The 19094-nt window shown below is 47.4% G+C and overlaps 1 protein-coding gene across 1 annotated transcript in view; it reads left to right on the forward strand.

Moving 5' to 3' along the window:
* The window catches only part of IKBKE (inhibitor of nuclear factor kappa B kinase subunit epsilon), a 31129-nt gene extending 12267 nt beyond the window's left edge, over positions 1-18862 (forward strand). The window contains exons 9-22 of the mRNA XM_044004890.1: positions 317-496; positions 1974-2170; positions 3070-3134; positions 3239-3330; positions 3736-3822; positions 6909-6984; positions 7140-7252; positions 9052-9128; positions 10524-10563; positions 12336-12437; positions 14736-14832; positions 16004-16116; positions 16676-16747; positions 17805-18862. Of these exons, the coding sequence (XP_043860825.1) occupies positions 317-496; positions 1974-2170; positions 3070-3134; positions 3239-3330; positions 3736-3822; positions 6909-6984; positions 7140-7252; positions 9052-9128; positions 10524-10563; positions 12336-12437; positions 14736-14832; positions 16004-16116; positions 16676-16747; positions 17805-17868 (1375 nt within the window). The 3' untranslated portion in view covers positions 17869-18862. The remainder of the gene's footprint in view (positions 1-316; positions 497-1973; positions 2171-3069; positions 3135-3238; positions 3331-3735; positions 3823-6908; positions 6985-7139; positions 7253-9051; positions 9129-10523; positions 10564-12335; positions 12438-14735; positions 14833-16003; positions 16117-16675; positions 16748-17804) is intronic.
* Positions 18863-19094: the final 232 nt, after the last annotated feature.

Genomic DNA, 19094 nt, shown 5'->3' on the forward strand with positions numbered 1-19094 from the left:
AAGCCAGCAGGCCCAGAGCTCTAACTATACCTTCAATGAGAGTCATTGTTACTTTCCTGCATGCAGCTATTCATTTACCAGCATAGAGAGTACAGGACTAAGGGGGAAGCATGCTTTGAGCTTGGCCACTGATGGTTCTTTTTTTTTTTTTTTTGGCGGGGCAATGAGGGTTAAGTGACTTGCCCAGGGTCACACAGCTCAAGTGTCTGAGGCTGGATTTGAACTCAGGTCCTCCTGAATCCAGGGCTGATGCTTTATCTACTGCACCATCCAGCTGCCCCCTGCCACTGATGGTTCTTGTCCTTGACGGTTTCAGGGGGTTACAGGCCCAGCTGGTGCCCATCCTGTCCAATATCCTGGAGGTGGATCAAGAGAAGTGTTGGGGTTTTGACCAATTCTTTGCTGAGACCAGCGACATCCTCCAGCGGATTGTGGTCCATGTATTTTCTCTGTCTCGGGCTGTCCTGCACCATGTCTACATTCATGCCCACAACACGTAAGTGAAAGCACTCCTAGTGTGCAGGGGAGGGTGGGAGAGATCTCCCCTTCTCTTCCAGTGATAGAAGAGAGACACGGCTCTCACTGAACATGAGAAGGCTTGAGACGGCTCAGTGCCAGAAGAAGGTTAATAGAAGTTTAGGGATTTCAAGGGAATGCATTCTTTTGGGGAGGGAGAGGAAGGTTAATTAATTATTTTTAAATAATCAAATTTTAAAAATTAAGCCTTTATTTTCTCTTCCCTATTAATAAAAGAAAAAGAAAACCCTTATAACAAATATGCGCAAACAAAACAACCTGCACATTGGTCATATCCAAAAATGGAATTCTCATTCTGAATTTTCAGTTGATCACTTCCCTGTCAAGATGTAGAGAGCAGGCTTCATGCTTCCAGTCCTCTGGAATAGTGACAGATCATTGTGTTGATCAGACTTATGCAGTGTCTCAAAGTGATTTGCTTTTATAGTATTGGTATTGTAGAAATGATTCTGGTTCCGCTTGCTTTCCTCTCCATCAGTTCATACAAATCTTTCTAGGTTTCTCTGCCCCTGTCCCTTTCATCAGTCCATCAACTAACATTTATGAAACCCTTACTATGTGCTAGGTCATGTGATACGTACTAGGGCATGGGAAAAAGACGTGGGATTCTCTGCTCTCAAGGAGTCCACAGTAAAGTTCTCATCTCTCATGGCCCAATAGTATCCTGTTATATTCACGTGCTTTATTTTGTTCAGCCATTTTTTTTTTTTGCCTTTTGGGGGTCCCCAGTGCTTAGCATAGTGCCTAGCACATGCTTGATAAATGCTTGTTGATGATAATGATTCCTGGGATATTAGGCTTTTAAGGTGAAAAAGACTTTAGAGATTGTATAATTCAACTCACTCATTTTATACACGAGGAAACTGAGGCCCACATAAATTGCCCCTGATTACACAAGTAATAATTGTCACACCCAGGTCTCTTGACCTCAAATCCAGTGTTTTGTTTTTTTAAACCATGTCTTGACACCCTGCCTGGGTTCTGTTCCTAGCTGTGCCTCGTGACCAGAGGCCCACCTCTTTACTGCTCTGGGCTTCAGTTTGCCTCCCCATCTCTAAAACAGACCCAGTACTGTTGTTTCCTCCAGAACACATCAGGGATGAAAGCTCCAGATAAATGAAAGGTGGGAGGGTCTTATACCCTGGACTCTTCTTCTCCCATCCCACCTCAGGCTAGCCCTTCCTCAGCCTCTTTCTCCCCTGTCTTCTTTCTTCAATCATGCTTTTAGAGAAGTTGCAAAGAATCCTGGACTTGGAGTTAGCAGACCTGGGGCTCTGGGGCTCTACCAGATCCTGGCTATGTGACTGAGCTTCTGATTTCTTCTCTTTGGAAAGGGGACATTCCCACCAGTCTTACCTGCCTCCCTGGGCCTTTATGAGGAGGGAGCTCTGGAAACCTTGAAGCTCCCAACTGTGGTCTATCTCTCCTGGGTCTAGGATAGGCATCTTCTTGGAAGCCGCTTCTAAGCAGACCAGTGTGGAGCCTGGCCACCAGGAATACCTCTTTGAAGGGCACCCTTGTGTCCTGGAGCCCAGCCTCCCTGCCCAACACCTGGCTCGTACCACTGAGGACAGCCCTTTGACCCTGCTCCATGAGGACAGTGAAAACCCCACCGGGATGGCCTTCAGAGACCGTGAGTGGCCATGAGGAAAGCGGAGACTCGGCAGCGTCTCCACTCCCTCTTCTCTAGCAGGGGTGCTAGGAGCCGAGGGCTTGGCTACTTCTTTTCGCCAGATCAATCTGCAGGCTTCTCAGACACAGGAGGCATGAAGATAATTCTGGATCTGCCTGTGTTTGGGTGACCTCTGCCTCTACCCCTTTGAGCTCACAGTCATCTAGGGGTGAATGTATGAATGATTGTAACAGCTTAGCTTGGCTTCTGGGTGTTACCTGCATCTTCTGCGCTTGCTCCCCTGGGATCAGTGGTCAGAGCCCCAAGGACAGAGATGACATGAAGAGCTAACATTTAGATCCTGCTTTAAGATTTGCAAAGTGCTTTATATATATATTATATTATTTATTATATTATTTACATATATTATATATTATGCTAATGTAGATAACTACCCTAGGCCAAGACCTATCCCAGCCTTGCCCTTGAGTCCATGCTGAGGACTGAAATTTTGTGCCAGGTGGGAGGTGGGTGTGGTGGGGGCAAGGGTGGGAAAAGTGCCCAGAGATGGCCACTGGTCTTAGCATGTTAAGTCAGGCATGTTATTCTCCAGAATAACCACAAGAGGTCACCCTCAGAATACAAATGTAAGATCAAAGCTTCATTTGAATTTAAGAAAGGTAGACTGATGGGAGCAGTTAAAGGACAAATTGAGCCGATCCCAAGAGACTGAGATGAGTGACAGGTCAGAAAGGTTATAGGGTAGACCAGGGGCAGGTAAGAGAGGGGGGTGTATGTGTGAGTGTGTGTGTGAGATTAACAGAAGCTGATGGAAAAGTGAATTGGAGTAGAAGATAAAAAGGAATGTAAGAAGGTGAGGTTGCCCAGTGGTTATAATCAGGTCCTTAATCTGTCCCCAGCATCCCTGGATGTTCCCAAGTTTGTACCCAAGGTGGACCTGCAGGCTGATTATAACACAGCCAAGGTGAAGACAAGGGGCCCTCTGTGGTCTGAGGGGGGGGGAGGGGGGAACCTCCCTGAAAGGTGGGAGGGAGGGGTGGGCCCTGAGCCCACCTGTCTGTGTCACAGGGTGTGCTGAGTGTGGGGCACCAAGTGCTGAGGATCTCCCGGGCACTGCAAGACGGTCAGGAAATGATGCTTCGTGGCCTGCATTGGGTGGTGTAGGTACCTTGGGGTGGGGCTGATCTGGGGAAGGGGGGAAGGGACCAGATGGGGCAGGGGACCATAATCTTGGCTGAGTAGAAGGGGCAGAAGCTAGACCACCAGCCCCTTTCCCCTTCCTCTGGGCACTCACCCCAGACCCTCCCAAGTTGAAAAGCTCTTACCTAATTACTTTGGAGTTTTTTCTCCCCTAGCCCTCTTCTCCCTCCTTGTCACCTCATCTTGTCCCCTCTCTGCTATCCCTATCACTGCCCTGATCCCCTAACCCTAACCCAAACCATCCCCTAGATGTGCCTCCTAGAATCCTAGTCCCCGGAAGACTTGAGGCCCTGAGTTCAGGGTGCTGGCACATAGAAGTCTCTAACCTCCACTGGTGTGTGGGGTGGGGCTTGGATCTTATACAGGGAGGAGCTCAAGGCCACATGTGGCCGGACCCTGGAGACCACCCAGACAGCCCTCTTGTTCCTGAGCCCCAGCCTGGGCACTGCGAGGTAGGTGTCTGGACTAAGGCGGTTGGGGGGAACTCTTTAAAAAACCCGGTACTGATGCCCCTGACTCTTCTTGACTCCTTCCCATATCCATGCCCTAGTCTTCCCAGCAGCCCCCCCTCCCCCCAGGCTTCAGTTGTTTCCTTGCTGTTTTAGGAATGGGGCGTAAACCCTGGTGGCCATGGCTGGGAAGCCTGGCTTCCATCCTTTTGATGACTGGACCCTGCTGGTCCTCCGGGAAAGGGGAAGGTGGGGCCCCTGGCCCTTCCTGGCTGGATTCCTAGCTCACTGCTGTCACGAGAAAACTCTTCTGTCCAAAGGAAGCTTAGACTTGGACTTATTGGCATTGCTTAGGCTTAGCTTCGCCTGAGAGGGAGTTCTGGGAGTCACTCTGTAACAACTTGCCCCAAAACACACACACACACACACACACACACACACACACACACACCCCAGTCAGTACCATGGAAGAGTGGAAAGATTGTTGGCCCTGAACTTGAGGGCTATGGGTTCCTTATCTCTGATGCTTGTGTCACCTCAAGGTTCAGGCTCTTCATCTGTCAAATGACAGCTGAACCAGATGACCAGATCTATGGTCCTGTCACCTTAAGATGGGGTCTTCTTACTAGTCTGAGGGGCACTTTCCCCTCCTTCATCCTTGATGCCACAGCCCAGGGTCCCCTAACCCTACAGGCTGCTCAGAGGACAATAGAGGGGGCGGAGTTGAGAGGAGAAGGAAGGGTAAGGTAGGAGATAAAACAAGTAGAAGAGTCCTGGGAGGTCTCAGACAGGAGGCTGCAGCCAATGTCTCCGGGCTCTCTCATTCCCCCAGCGCCTTACCCTCTGGTCCCGAGCCGGGAAGCCAGTCTAGTCTCCTCCAGGCTGCTGGCAGTCCTGGCCTTTTCCCAGCAATGGGAGACATGGACTGAAAGAGAAGCCAGGCACGTCTAGGGATCTCTCTGCTCTTCCCCTTGATCCCAGGGAGGAGTCGGGAGTTTCCTTGGCAGGGGGTGCTGACTCACCGACTCCCGACATCCTTCTTTCTGGGGCTGTAGAGCAGGATCAATATTAATGTGGGGGGGGGGTAAGAGAAGAAAGGGAGGGCCTGGAATAAATGAGGTCACCACAGCTGGGTGGCCACACTCCAGAGCCACCCTTCTTTGAGGAGCATTTGAACCATCCACCAGGAAGTCAGTTCCTTGTGCAGCAAATGGGGTCGAGGCTTTAAATTCTCTACCTGGCTTGTGCTGCAGATTTTCTGTGACCTTGAACAACTTAACCACTGTGGGGAAGGGGGCTTCAGTTTCCTTATCTGTATAATGAAAGCATTGAGTGCTCGGCTTGCAAAGTCCCCTCCAAAGCATCGGGTGATTCCATTCACTTCTGAACATATTCAGCCCTTTGTGCTTTCCTCCCGGAGTCTGAAACCACCAGCAATTCCAGTAATGAAAATTGAGATATTTTAATGAGTTGGTTTGGACTTGTGGGGAAAGCCAATGCCCTAGGCGGACAGGTGATGATGCACGAAGGCGTCTGTGTGGGGTGGTTTCCCCTACCTCCGGCCGGCTCCTCCTCCCCCTCCTTCCCTCCAGCTGCTTCAAGTCAAGCCAGCAAGTATTGATTAAATGCCTACTGTGTGCCAGGCACTGTGCTAAGTGCCAGCAATAACAAAAAAGGGCAGAAAACAGCCCCTGCTCTCAAGGAGCTCAGTCTGATAGGGAGAGACAACATGCAGACAAGCGTGTACAGACATTCTATATACAGGATGACTCAGAGACAGTCAGTGCAGGAGAGGCGCTAGAATTAAGTTGGATTCAAAAAGGCTTCTGTAGAAGGGGATTAGCTGAGACGTGAAGAAAGCCAGGACACAGAGATGAGGAGGGTGAGCATTCCAGGGACAGCCAGTGAAAATGCTAGGAGCAGAGACACAAAGTGTCCCAGGTGAGGTGACTAGACCCTATGGATTTACAGCCTTATTTTAAATCACTCCCCTTTCTATAACATTTTTTTTTTGGTGGGGCAGTCAGGTTTAAGTGACTTGCCCAAGGTCACACAGCTAGTTAGAGTCAAGTGTCTGAGGCTGGGTTTGAACTCAGGTCCTCCTGAATCCAGGGCTGGTGGCTTTATCCACTGTGCTACCTCACTGCCCCCTCTTTAACATTAAAAAAAAAATCTTAAAGCTCTTTCCTTGCAACACACTTGTGAGGTAGGTTGTGTAATGGTTCCCAAATTATGGATGACAAAACCGAGGTTAAGAGGAATGTCCCTGGTCACACAGCTAATAAAGGCTTTCCAGTGTTCTTCCCACTTGGTGCGCTGCCTCTTATGACTGGGAGAGGAGAGGAGGAGGCAAGAGAGGGAAGGCTAGGCTGCTGCTGCTTACTTTCCTGTGCTCTCTGCCCTTAGCTAGGCTAACTGCTCATTCTCTTCTCCATGTCCCCCATCCACTCCTCTACAGTCTCTTTATTTATTTATTTATTTTTGGTGAGGCAATTGGGGTTAAGTGACTTGCCCAGGGTCACACAGCTAGTAAATGTTAAGTGTCTGAGGTCGGATTTGAACTCAGGTACTCCTGAATCCAGGGCTGGTGCTCTATCCATTGTGCCATCTAGCTGCCCCTACAGTCTCTTAGCTCACCTTGGTCTAAAATTCAAGACTCCAGACAATATCCAAGCACAGTGTGTGTATGTGCATAGGGGGTACTGTTCTTTAGGAGACCCCTGATCAATCAAGTCCCCTTAACCTGAAATTCTGGGTAACAGAGGCAATGAAATATAAGGACTGAGCCTTTTCAACTTGGAGTGGCCCATTCACAGCTTGTAAAAAGGAATGAATGATTGTATCTCAATGGTCTCTATTAACTGCACATTGCAGCCTATGATTTCCTCAAATGAATGAACTGGGTTGAAGTCATTCAGGTGATCAGAAAGGAGCCCCTTGATCAGGAATTTCTAAACCCCACTCCTTACTCCAGAACCCCTGCCCCAACCTCCTAGCTAACCATAAATGGGTATAACTTTCACACTCGTGTGGCCCAAAGAAGGAGAATTCAAAAGACACCTGGTGAATGTGTTCTTCCTCGTCTCCAGGTTCACCTCCATGCCTGGGGAGTCAGAGGTGCCAGAGCTGAAGGAGGCAGCAGAGCTGAGATCCAGGTTACAGACTGTGAGTGCAGTGGCACTGTGGGGTGGGTGGGTGAGTGGGGCAAACCCTGGACTTGGAATGATTTGGGGAGGCCCACTGAGTCAGGCCTCTGCCTCCAAGTGGGCATCTCTGATGAGCAAGAGAGCTACGTGAACACTTTCCTTTCCGCTCCCTAGATTAATGAGATCCTTTCCAGATGTTCCCAAAATATCATGGAGACTCAAACGAGTCTAAGCACCCTGTCCTCTGAGCTGGTGAAGAACTGGGATAAGGTACATGAAGACAGAAGGTCTGTAGGATTTTCCTTTTTTGAGGGGTTGGTCGGGAGGAGTCATAATTCATAGGATCATAGATCTATAGCAGAAAGGGACCTTAGATATCATCTAATCCAACCCCCTCCTTTTACAGATGAGAAAACTGAGGCCCAGAGAGGCTAAGTGATTTGTAGGTTTTGAATTCAGATTCTTTGACCCCAAGTTCAACATACTATGAAAATATGAAAAGTCCCCAGATCCTTTTGAGGCTCATTCTCTTCCCTATATGATGTCTTGTTCCACTAGCCCAAGTAGTGCATTAGGGGTTTAGGGAGATGTACATTGGAATGGGGGAACTAGGGAACATGAGTGGCCCCAGTGAGGAGAGACCAGAATAAGTTAAGCCTCAGGACGGGGTAGGATAGGGGAGGAGGGGAGGGCATGGGCAAGAATTAAGGCTGGGTTATAGATAAGAAAAGATCCCCTTTCCTGGGTAGCAACCTTGTTATTCCTTTTCCCCCAAACAGGAGATGTCTCCAAAGAAAACCTTCTAACCAGCCTTTTCTCCCTATCCCTAACAAATCCCTCTTTGGCATTGGTGTGCATGGTGTCCCTCAAGAATTAGAATTCAGGTCCTAGTGGAACCAAAACCCCACCCCATCAATAGTTCCAGCTTTGGCATTATAATCAGGATGGGATGGGAAGGAAGTGGGCCTCAGCTTAGAGGGTGGAGTGAGACCCCTAGAGAGTCTTTAAGGCAAAAATAGGACATTGTCTCTAGTCTAAATTAGGGAGAAGGCAGATCACTTAAAATCTTGAAATGCTCAGGGTTTTTATCAAGAAACCTTGACAAAGTTTGCTGTTCATCCTGCCTCTAGGAGGTGCTCTCACAGCCATTAAGATTCACTTAACAATCTATCCTTTGTATGAAGATCTGATAGACAGGTAGGTCCTTAGATACATAGGGCATTTATTTGAGTACTTCCTATATGCCATACACTGTGAGCAGTAAGGATACAAAAACAACCAAGATGGTCTCTTCCCTCACGGAGCTTACATTCTGATGATGCAACATCCCACAAAGGAGACCTGGAGAAAGATGATGAGGCCGATTAAGAAAGCCTTGCTGCTCTCTTCCTCCCCCAATTCCATTGCCACTCCTGATATCTATCTATCTATCTATCTATCTATCTATCTATCTATCTATCTATCTATCTATCTATCTTTCTTTCTTTCTTTCTTTCTTTCTTTCTTTCTTTCTTTCTTTCTTTCTTTCTTTCTTTCTTTCTTTCTTTCTTTCTTTCTTTCTTTCTTTCTTTCTTTCTTTCATTCTTTGTTTTGGTGAGACAATTGGGGTTAAGTGACTTGCCCAGGGTCACACAGCTAGTAAGTGTTAAGTGTCTGAGGCCGGATTTGAACTCAGGTCCTCCTGAATCCAGGGCCGGTGCTCTATCCACTGTGCCACCTAGCTGCCCCACTCCTGATATCTCATATGCCTCAATGTTCAAAAGTATCCTCCTTGAGTCTCATAATCCTAAATGCCTCGTGTCCTATTTGGAGTATATGACATTTGGGGGAGGCAGGGAAGGGGGTACCTTTGCTAAGTCTCCTCTGTGTGATAACAGGTATGGTTGTGCCTTTGCCAGGGTGGGTACAGACGGTACCAGGATAGGCTGGTATGGGAAAGCTCTTGGCCACACCTCCATGGTACCTCCTCCTTGATCGTGTGTCTTGGAAAAGCTAGAGTGGGGAGGGTTTCCTTTGGCCCCCAAGGCAGACAATCTCCTACTGTTGTTTGACTTTCCCATCACCAGGCCTTTCTCTTGACCCCCAGCACCCATCGGATTCAGTGCTGCCTGGACAAGATGAATGTCATCTACAAGCAATTCAAGAAAGCCAGGATGAGGCCAGGTGAGCAGCTGTGGAACAGGACGAGCAGACTTTTCAGCTTTCTTCATTCACTTAGTTATTGAGGTCTCTTCCGCCCCTACTCTGATGGGAGGCCACAGAGAAGCATTAGAGGCTCTTGCCTTTGTGGTGCTTCTAATCTACTTGGCAGGGGATCAAGGAGGGAGGTGATACTGTGCTGTGGCCTTGTTGCTCAGATATAAGCACAAAATGAATGATGTGGTCGCAAAGGGGAGTGTAGAAGAGACAGGAGATCAGCAAGAGTCAGTGACCAGTGAAAGCTTTGTGGAAGAGGTGGCCTTGAAACACAGATGAGTGGGTAGAATGAGAATAGGAAAGAAAGGCATTTGGGGAGAGATGGCAGCACAGGCAAGGGTGAAAGAGGTTAGAACAAGGGTAGCACAATCAGAGGGGTGTAGGATCATAAATTTAGATAGACGGGACTTGCCCAAATCATCTAGACCATCTCCCTCATTTTAAAATGGAGGAAACTGAGTCTGATGAAGTTACTAGCCTCTGATCATAAGTGGCAGAGTCAGGATTTGAGCCCAGTCCAAGCTAAGTATTGCATAGACATGGACCTAGAGTCAGAAGATCAGAGTTCAAATCCTGCCATAAACACTAGCTGTGTGATCCAGGGCAAGTCACTGAAATTCTCTGGGCTTCAGTTTCCTCATCTGTAAAATGAGGGGGTTGGACACAATGACTTGTTATTACAGTGTTTGTCACATAGTAGATGCTTAATAAATGGTTATTCCCTTCCCCTTCTTTTTCTAAATCGGATCCCCGTGACTCCAAATTCAGCCCTTTTTCCTTTAATCCCAGCTGCTTCCCTTGTACAAATTGGAGATTGTATTAACTGTTAGAGAACAAGGTCCTGAGGGTATGGGACACAAGACAGGGAAGTGGGGGGTTGGGAAGGGACATGAAAATGGAGGATGATGGGTAACCCCCAAAGACAGCACTATCTATTCACTGCTGAGAGTCTGTTAACCGGGAAAGAGTCATATTCTCCTAAAAGACCAAGAGGGGGCAGCATTTCCTAGGGGAGGGACCAAGATGACCCTCCCAGTGTCTTCCATGGAATTCAGGCCAAACCACTGGGAAGATCAAGAATAATAAATAAATAAAGACAAGCTCCTGGAGAAGGAGAATTTCATTTTTTGTCTTGCTATCCCACGGGCCTGCCCCAAATGGAGCCACTGTAGATGCTTACTAACTGCTTGCTGATAGATTCAGCTATTTCAGACTGAAGTGATTATTCTGCTGGGCTCTGCCCTATCTTACTAAACACCTGAGTTCCTAGTTAAAATGAGTGCTCTTGGCCAAGGCCCAGGGCCCACTGGACAGTTACTTTGATGAGAGCTGATTCCCCCTCTTGCTGTTGTTTGTTTTTAGGGTTGGGCTACAACGAAGAACAGATCCACAAGCTGGATAAGTGAGTAATGCGATTATGTGTGGGCCAGGTGGTTGGGAGGGGAACAGATGGCCCAATATTAAGGGTGTAAACACACCCGTTCTCCCCAATTCCTTGCTTGGCCAATGGCGCCACCTTGAGGTGGTGCAGAGCCTTGATGTTACCCTTTCTAACCAAGGAGGGGCTGATTTATGCAATGGCAGGTTGTCTGGGGTTAAGTCAAGTGTCTGGGAAGTTCTATTTGCAGCCCCATTGAAACATGGGACTTTTTTTATGGCCGTAATAACGGCAGACATTTAAATGGAACTTAACAATATACCAAACACTTTATATATGTTATTTCATCTGATCCGTAAAATAGCCCTTTGAAGCAAATAGTCCAAGTAGAATTATCCCCATTTTGCAGATGAGGCAACTGAGGCTGAGAGATAAAGTGATTTATATTTTCAGAATTTTAGAGCTGGAAGATCTGGATAAGCTCATTTAGTCTAACAACTTTGTTTTACAGGTGAACATGGTGAGACTCAGTGCAGGGAAGTGATTTATTCAATGTCATACAACTAGTTAATTACAGGGCAGGGTCCCATAAGGAGGCCTCAGGGACCCAGGCCTCCTTACTTCCAGTCCAGTGTTCTTTTCTCTAGAATTCCTGTCATGGTGGTGATTGTGGGTGAGGCTCGTCATTGCCCTAAGTCTCTGGTACAGCCATACAAAGTCCTCAGTTTCCCCCATGGCCAATAGCTGAAAGATGCCTCCATGGGGAGGTAGTTTTACTCAGTTACAGATCTAGGAAGCTCGGTCTCTGGCTCTCTATTCTTCTTCCTCCTCCCAGCCCTTTGCTGTCCTTCCTTCCCTGCTCTGTTCTATTCATTTTTTTTTTTTTTTGGTGAGGCAGTTGGGGTTAAGTGACTCGCCCAGGGTCACACAGCTAGTAAGTGTTAAGTGTCTGAGGCTGGATTTGAACTCAGGTCCTCCTGACTCCAGGGCTGGTGCTCTATCCACTGTACCACCTAGCTTCCCCCTAGTCACTTTCTCTAGGAAACCTTCTGGTATTGGAATTTATGTGTTGGAATTATAGTCGGGAGATCTGGCTTTGACACTAACTAGCTGTGTGACCATGGGCGTTAACCTCTGTGAGTGAGCCTCAATCTCCTCGTCTGTTAAATGGGGGTAGTAATACTTGTCTTACCCCCCTTTCATGAACATTGTGAGGAAATTGCTTTTGTTGTTGTGACTGACTCATTTCCAACTCTTTGCGACCCCAATGGGATTATTTTAGCAAAGATACTGGAGTAGTTTGCCATTTCCTTTTCCAGCTCATTTTACAGAGGAGGAAACGGAGGCAAACAGGGTTAAATGACTTGCCCAGGGTCACACAGGCTAGTAAATGTCTAAGGCCAGACTTGAACTTGGGAAGATGAGTCTTCCTGACTGGAGGCCCAGCCTTCTATCCACTGTGCCACCTAGCCATCCCCAGGAAATTGCTTAGAAATGAGAGCTCATTTTTTTGTGTTTTTTTTTTTTCTTTTGGTGCTACTATAGGGAAGTAGATGTGTCAGCCTGATTCACCTTCCTGATTTAGATTTTTGGCCTTTTTTTCTTCCTCTTAAATGTAGTACCCATTTAGGGAGAAAGATTTAGATAAATGTGCTTTGACAATTCCATTTGTTGTTGTTGTTGTTATTACTATCACCATGATGATTACTGTGACAAGAGATTCTAGGGCTTAGGGAGGGGACCAGCTATCTTTTGGGTGATGACTGATAAACCTCTTTCCATGTTTTGCTCTTTAGGGTGAACTTTGGACATTTAGCCAAAAGACTTCTGCTGGTTTTTCAAGAGGACTGTGTGCAGAAGTATCAGGCAGCTCTCCTCATTCACGGCAAAAGGATGAGGTAATGGGTGAGCCCAGGGTTCCTTCCTCTCCCCTGAAGCACCCCTTCCTTATCACAGTGCTCCAACATCTGCAGTCAATCATTCCAGACCAGCAGATACTGTTCTGTGCTCTCAAGGGGTCCACCCCCTCCCCACCCACAACACAATTCTCATTAGGGATTTTGTCAGAAAGGACTTGAGTGGAAATCTCCCATCAGGCTGGAGCTCAGAATCCCTGAGTCGGAAGAACAGAGTGATTAATGGTCTCCCTGATAAAGTTGGTGTCCAGGGAGTCAGAGAATGAGGTGTGGCTCTTCCTCGCCCTCCCCAGCATGCTGTCCTCTACTCTCAAGGGGCCTCTGGTGTCAGTCTGGTACCTTTTAGACTCTGCCCTCCCTTTTTCTCTTTTTCTTTGACCAGACATGATTTCACACTCAGCCTGAATTTGGTGGGAGAGGGTTCCATCAAAGAAGTGACACCCATCAATAGGACTTAAGAGCTGGAAGGATCCTCAGAGGCCCAGAGAGGTTAAACAGAAGAAAACAGAAGCTCGGAGAGGTTAAAGTGATTGACACAAGGTTACACAAGGAGTTAGGTGGAATGAGAAGTTAACATGATCTTGAGCAGAGAGAGAGAGAGAGAGAGAGAGAGAGAGAGAGAGAGAGAGAGAGAGAGAGAGAGAGAGAGAGAGAGCTCTGGACCAAGAGACAGAACCCCTTAGTCCTGCCTTGTTGTGCAACCCTGGGAAAATTCAACAACTCATTAACCCTTTATTAAGCACTGGATAGAGTGCCGGGCCTGGTGTCTCACCTTCCTGAGTTCAAATCTGGCCTCAAACACTTACTAGCGGTGTGACCCTGGGCAAGTCACTTAACCCTGTTTACCTCGGTTTCCTCATCTGTAAAATGAGCTGGAGAAGGAAATGGCAAGCCACTACAGTATCTCTGCCAAGAAAACCACAAATGGGATCATGAAGAGTTGGACAGGACTGAACAGCAACAGCAGAATCAAGCTTGGGATACAAAGACAAAACCTCTCTGCCCTTAAAAGCTTACATTGTGCTAGGGACTTTGGTGTCTACCACTACAATCACCTCCGCCTCTCATGCCCCTGCTATGTGTATCAGTCAATCAAAAAGCATTTATTAAACACCACTGTGTGCCAGGCAAGGTGTTAGTCACTAGGGATAAAAGAAACTTAAATCCTTATTGGGGAGACAACATATACATATAGAAGATAATTAGCGGGGGACACAAAATGAGGACCAAAGGCAAAAACAAAACAACCTCCCCCCTTCATGAAATGTGCATCCTCATGGGGGAAACTGTATATGCACACATATACATGTGTACAGCATATCTATACACATGTACATACAATATACATGTAGTATATACAGACATGCATATATACCATATTATACACATGCACACACATACACATAACCAACATATTTCTATAGAAAGAGCATATGTACATATACACGTATGTATGTATAGATACATATATGTGTGCGTACATATATACATGCATAGACATATACAGGATACATCAATATATACAGTATATAGACACATGCATACAGTATATCTATATATAGTATATATACACACATGCATATATACCTTACAGTATACACATATGTGCATGTATTTACATACTTATATAAATGAGGGCACAAATGGGCATCAGGAAAGGTATCTTATAGGTCTGCCCAAGTCTCCTTCCTCTGTGGGAGAAGTGAGGGCAAAGCTATGGGATTTGAACATTCTGGAAAGAAGAAAATCTTCTAGAAATCATGCATGTACTCTGCTCTTGAGCATTTCTCACACACACACACACACACACACACACCCCAAATCCCCATTCCAGATCTGTTTAAACTGAGGATTAACGTATAGCCTCTGCACATAGTGGTTCTTGCTGCAAGAGGGAAAACCTGTGAGGCAAGTAGGATCCCTGTTCCCCAACATCCTCATCCTAATGGGCTCCCTACCATACGATGATCATGGGAACAGTCTAGTATCGGTCAGAATTCATCATCGTTATCACACTGGGGTCTGTCAATGGAGTGCACATCTGGAGGGGCAAAGGCATTGAGGAATGTAAATGGCTAATTAAAGGGAAGCCAACCCCCCGGGGCCCAGTGTGGAGTCGTTGGGACAGATGTGGCATGATTGGTACCCTCTCCCCTGGGCATCCTTTTGGCTATACAGCAGTGAAAAATGGGAAGGATGGCTGGAGTAGACCTGGATGGGAATAAGGCATCCAGCTCATCCTTAAGTCTTATCCTGGATCTTGCCTTCCCTCTTCCCCAGGATGGTGCATGAGACGAGGAAACATCTCCGACTGGTCAGCAGCTCAGTAACCGCTTGCAAGACAGAAGCACAAGAAGCCCAGGGGCAGCTCAGTAAGGTGAGATGCCCTTAAGCAGTACCAAGGGATGCTCGACAGGCAGAGACTCCTCTGGTCATTGTGTCCATCTTCCTGCCTTGGACTGCCCTTCAGTCAGACCAGATAGGTTTAATTTAGGGGGGACGCTTACCAAACCTAAGGCAGTGCTGGAGTTGGTGCTTCTAGACGTGTCTTATGGGTGGTACCTGAGCTGGGGGTGGGGAGGAGTGGCACTTCCTGGGAGTGCTTTTGTAATGCTGTGACATCTCTGAGTGGGAGCTGGCTGGGGCTGCTACCACAGCCCTCTTCCAAACAGATGCCTTGTGGCTTCACTTATCCTGGTGGATTCTACTTCAGATGAGTAATACTCATTCCTTCATTATATACAGGGAAGGGGGGTACAAGGGCTTCCACCCTTCCCTGGCTGCTTGGCATTGGGTGTGCTCGAAATGATGAGACCAAAACAAGGATGAGAACCTTGATGAGCTATATAAAGTCTAGATAAACGATGAGTTCCTTCCCTCAAGAACATTACCACCCCCACCCTCCAACAGAGGCAGCCAGGTTGCTAGACTTAAAATCTGGAAGATCTCAGTTTAAATTGGGCTTTAGGCACTCAATAGCAGTGTGACCCTGGGCAAGTCACTTAACCTCTGTCTCAGTTTTCTCAAGCATCTACTTCCCAGGATTGTCATGCGAATCAAAGGAGATAATATTTATAAAGCATTTCACACAGTGTCTGGCCCACAGTAGATGCTTAATAAAGGCTTGTTTCCTTCCTACCTTCATTCCAGCAGACACAGGTGTATATCCACAAACATGTACACACATACTCTACTCATTTCAGAGGCTGGAGATTTTCCTGACTTGGATATTCTCGATTATTCCCATTCTGCTTTTCTATCAGATTGTATATGTTGTAGCAAGAGGCATTTAGGTTAGGCAGAAGAAAGAATTTCCCAGAGGTCTGATGACTAAACTTGGGTGATGGCAGTGGCCCACTCAACAAAACCTCCCTCCCTGGAGGCTTCTGAAATAGGGTGGATGCTCATCTCTCCAGGATGGAGGTGCAGGACTGAGCAATGTGGTCTCTTGAAGTTGCTCACTGTGATAGGAAGTGGGTATATAGAGATCACCCGGCCAGCTAAGGACCCTAACAAATGTTTGTTTGTTTGTTTGTTTTTCCTTTCAGGCCCTGGACCAGTTGTCTCATCGACTTTGGCAGGGCAGAATGAAAGCAGCTCAGAGTTCTTCTCCTCCTTTTGCCACTTATTCCAAACCTGTACCAAAGGACCTGGTTCTCCAGTAAGTTTGGGAGGGGGGCACAGTCGATGGAGCACTGGGCCCTCAAGTCAGAAGGACCTGATTTCAAATACAGCCTCAGATATTTACCAGTTGTGTGACCTTGGGCAAGCCACTTAACCCAATTGCTTCCTCCCAAAAAAAAAAGCAAGGGAGGGAATACTATTGTCCTACCTAAGGTTAAGTCTGGGTATAGGGGATCTCTCATGGCATGGCAAAAGCATACAAGGCATTGGACTTGGAGTGGACCTGGATTCAGGTTCTGCCCTAGATATTCACCAGTTGTATAACCCTGGAACTCATTTGAGCTTCATTTTCCTCATCTGTAAAATTAGGGGGTTGGACCTAATGACCGTTAGGATTGCATCCAGCTCTCAATCTGTGATCCTATGATCTAAATCCCATGATCCTTTGAGACTAGCTCTGGAAAGAGCCTTCACGGAGGGCGAGTGGGGAAACACCACGGGAAAGATGGATCCTCCCAACCTGCCCTTCTGGTTGTGGGATTGGCTGGTGTAGATCCGGGCGAACCTTGAATCTTTCTCGTTGGTGCCTCCAACAGCATTCAGGAGCTCCGAGAGGAGATGAAGTTACTGGCCTTTGATCTCCAGCACAACAATCAAATCATTGAGAGGTAAGGTCATAAAGATACACAGCATTTGTTTTCAGATAGCACGGCCACACCTACCTGGTCTGGAAATCAAGCACATCACAGATTTCCCCAGCAGCCAGATAGCAGTGTTGGCCATTTCCAGGTTATCTTGCTATCTCTGATGAATGGGTGACCTTTCTTTTTAAAGCTTTAAAATCTGGCAAACCATCCCAGAGTCAGATCAGAGCTGGGCACTTGAGTTCCAAGCCAAGCCTGGGCTGCTTGCTGGCCGTGTGACCCATCTTACTCGTTTCCTAAATTGTAAAATGAGGGCAATAAAAGCATCTCCCTCCCAGGGTTGTTGTGAGCCTCGAATGAGATAATATTTGTAAAGAGCTGACTTAGCACAATTCCTGACACATAGTAGGTGTTATAGAAATGCTGGCTATTTTTTTCTTATTACTTGAATTATTGGAATGTATGTCAGGTTGTACCTCAGTCTTCCTTCAGGATGTCAGGAGCCACCCCACCCCCTACCAGCACAGCTCCCAACAAGCTGAGGACAATCCGTCTTTGCTCCTTAGACAAGACCCTCTGAGGGTCCGTGGAGCAGTCGTGTGGGGTTGTCATCTTTAGATGAACCTCTTTATTAGGAGTCAGCATCATGTAGTGGTGAGAGTACTGGGCCTGGGTCAGGAAGTCCTGGGTTCAAATTACACCTCTTATGGACAAGTTACTTCGCTTGGAATTCTCCCTTGTCATCTCCACTTCCTGGCTTCCTTCAACTCTTAGCTCAAATCCTCTCTTCTGCAGGAGTCCTTTCTCAGTCTCCCCCTCTTGTCAGCATCTTCCCCTTTCCATTTACACAGTGTCTGTGTTGTTCCTTGAAAACAGACACTGGCCTTTGTCTTTCTTTGCAGCCCCATCACTTAGCCCAGTGCTCACAGTAAGAGCTTAATAAATGCTTGTTGATTGACTGGCTGCTCATGACCTTGTCCCTCCCCTCTCTCCATTCTGCTAAGCTTTGGGGGAGCAGAAATGACCTGTAAATTGCTTATCTTCTGCACAAGAAAATCTAAACTATGCCTTTTGTTTATAGGTTAAGTGGAGTCCCACCTGCCCCTGGGTCTTTGAGAGCTGAGAGTGATGTGGTGGAATCCTGAACCCCAAGAGGCTCTGGGTTCATCAGCATTGTAGGGAACTGTTTACAGGGCAAGGTCTGGCCCCATCTTTTACCTCATCCTCCTTCCCTCCACACCATCAATCACCAGCATTACCTCTCACTAGTCTTGCCCATGGATTTCAGTGACACTATGAACCTACAGCTCCAGGGATCCATTTCTTCATGGAGCTGGGATTCGCTGGATCTCCATGTACCAAGAGGGGCCTACTTAAGACTGACCTCTGTGTGTCATCGAGGTTTGGTTCTTGTACAGGCCTGACTTGTGCCCGTCAGCTTGCACCAGGGCCTGGGAAACTGGGGAGGGGCAGCCAGGTGGCACAGTGGATAAAACACTGACCCTGGATTCAGGAGGACCTGAGTTCAAATCCGACTTCAGACACCTCACACTTACTAGATGTGTAATCTTGGGCAAGTCATTTAACCCTCATTGCCCTGCCAACCTCCCCCCCCCACCACCACCAAAAAACCAAAACAACAGCAACAAAAAGAAACTGGGGAGAGAAGCTTGAGGCAGAGACTCCATAACCCCTTCAGGTTCCCCTTCAGGTTCCCCTTCAGGTTCAGAGGTCTACTGTCCAGGGAAGAGGGGCAGAGACCCCTAGAGGTCTTCTGTGGATGTTGAGCCAAGCTGCTGTTTTCCTTCCCCTGAAAGTATCTGATGATGGGCAGTGCATCATTCTACTCTTTCCTATTTCTCCATGAGCCTATTGTGTTCTGGGGAAAAGAAGAACCCAAGCTTCCTGGCTATTCTCTGGCCTTATTCCAGGTTGGCATGGTCAGGCTGTAAGAGGAAACATAATCATCCCTGTAGATAGATTCCTGGGTTGTCCCACACACATCTCTCTGGGAGGCTTCAGAAGGGCCAGCCAACCCCTACTGTAAAGATAGCCTTGCCAGCCAGCAGAAGCCCATGTGCCCTGAGCCTGAAGGCTGTGGGGAAGTAGACCTGAAGGACCTCAACCCCACTGAATAAATATGGCTTCACTTTTCTGTTTCCTTGTGTTTGGTGGCTAAATGCAAGACCTCTGTTTGCTGGAGACTTAGAGTCTCCAATGAGCCAAAGGGAAGAGGGGTAGGGGTGGGGAGAAGGGAATGATGGCGGAGTTGGAAGCCATGAGAAATGAGGGTGGGGCCCCTACAAATAATATCCAGGGACTTTTCCTGACATCACCCTTCACCCCCAGTGGCAGCCTCTCTCCAGAATGA

This window comes from Dromiciops gliroides, chromosome 4 (genome assembly GCF_019393635.1).
Source record: "Dromiciops gliroides isolate mDroGli1 chromosome 4, mDroGli1.pri, whole genome shotgun sequence".
Lineage (NCBI taxonomy): Eukaryota > Metazoa > Chordata > Mammalia > Microbiotheria > Microbiotheriidae > Dromiciops > Dromiciops gliroides.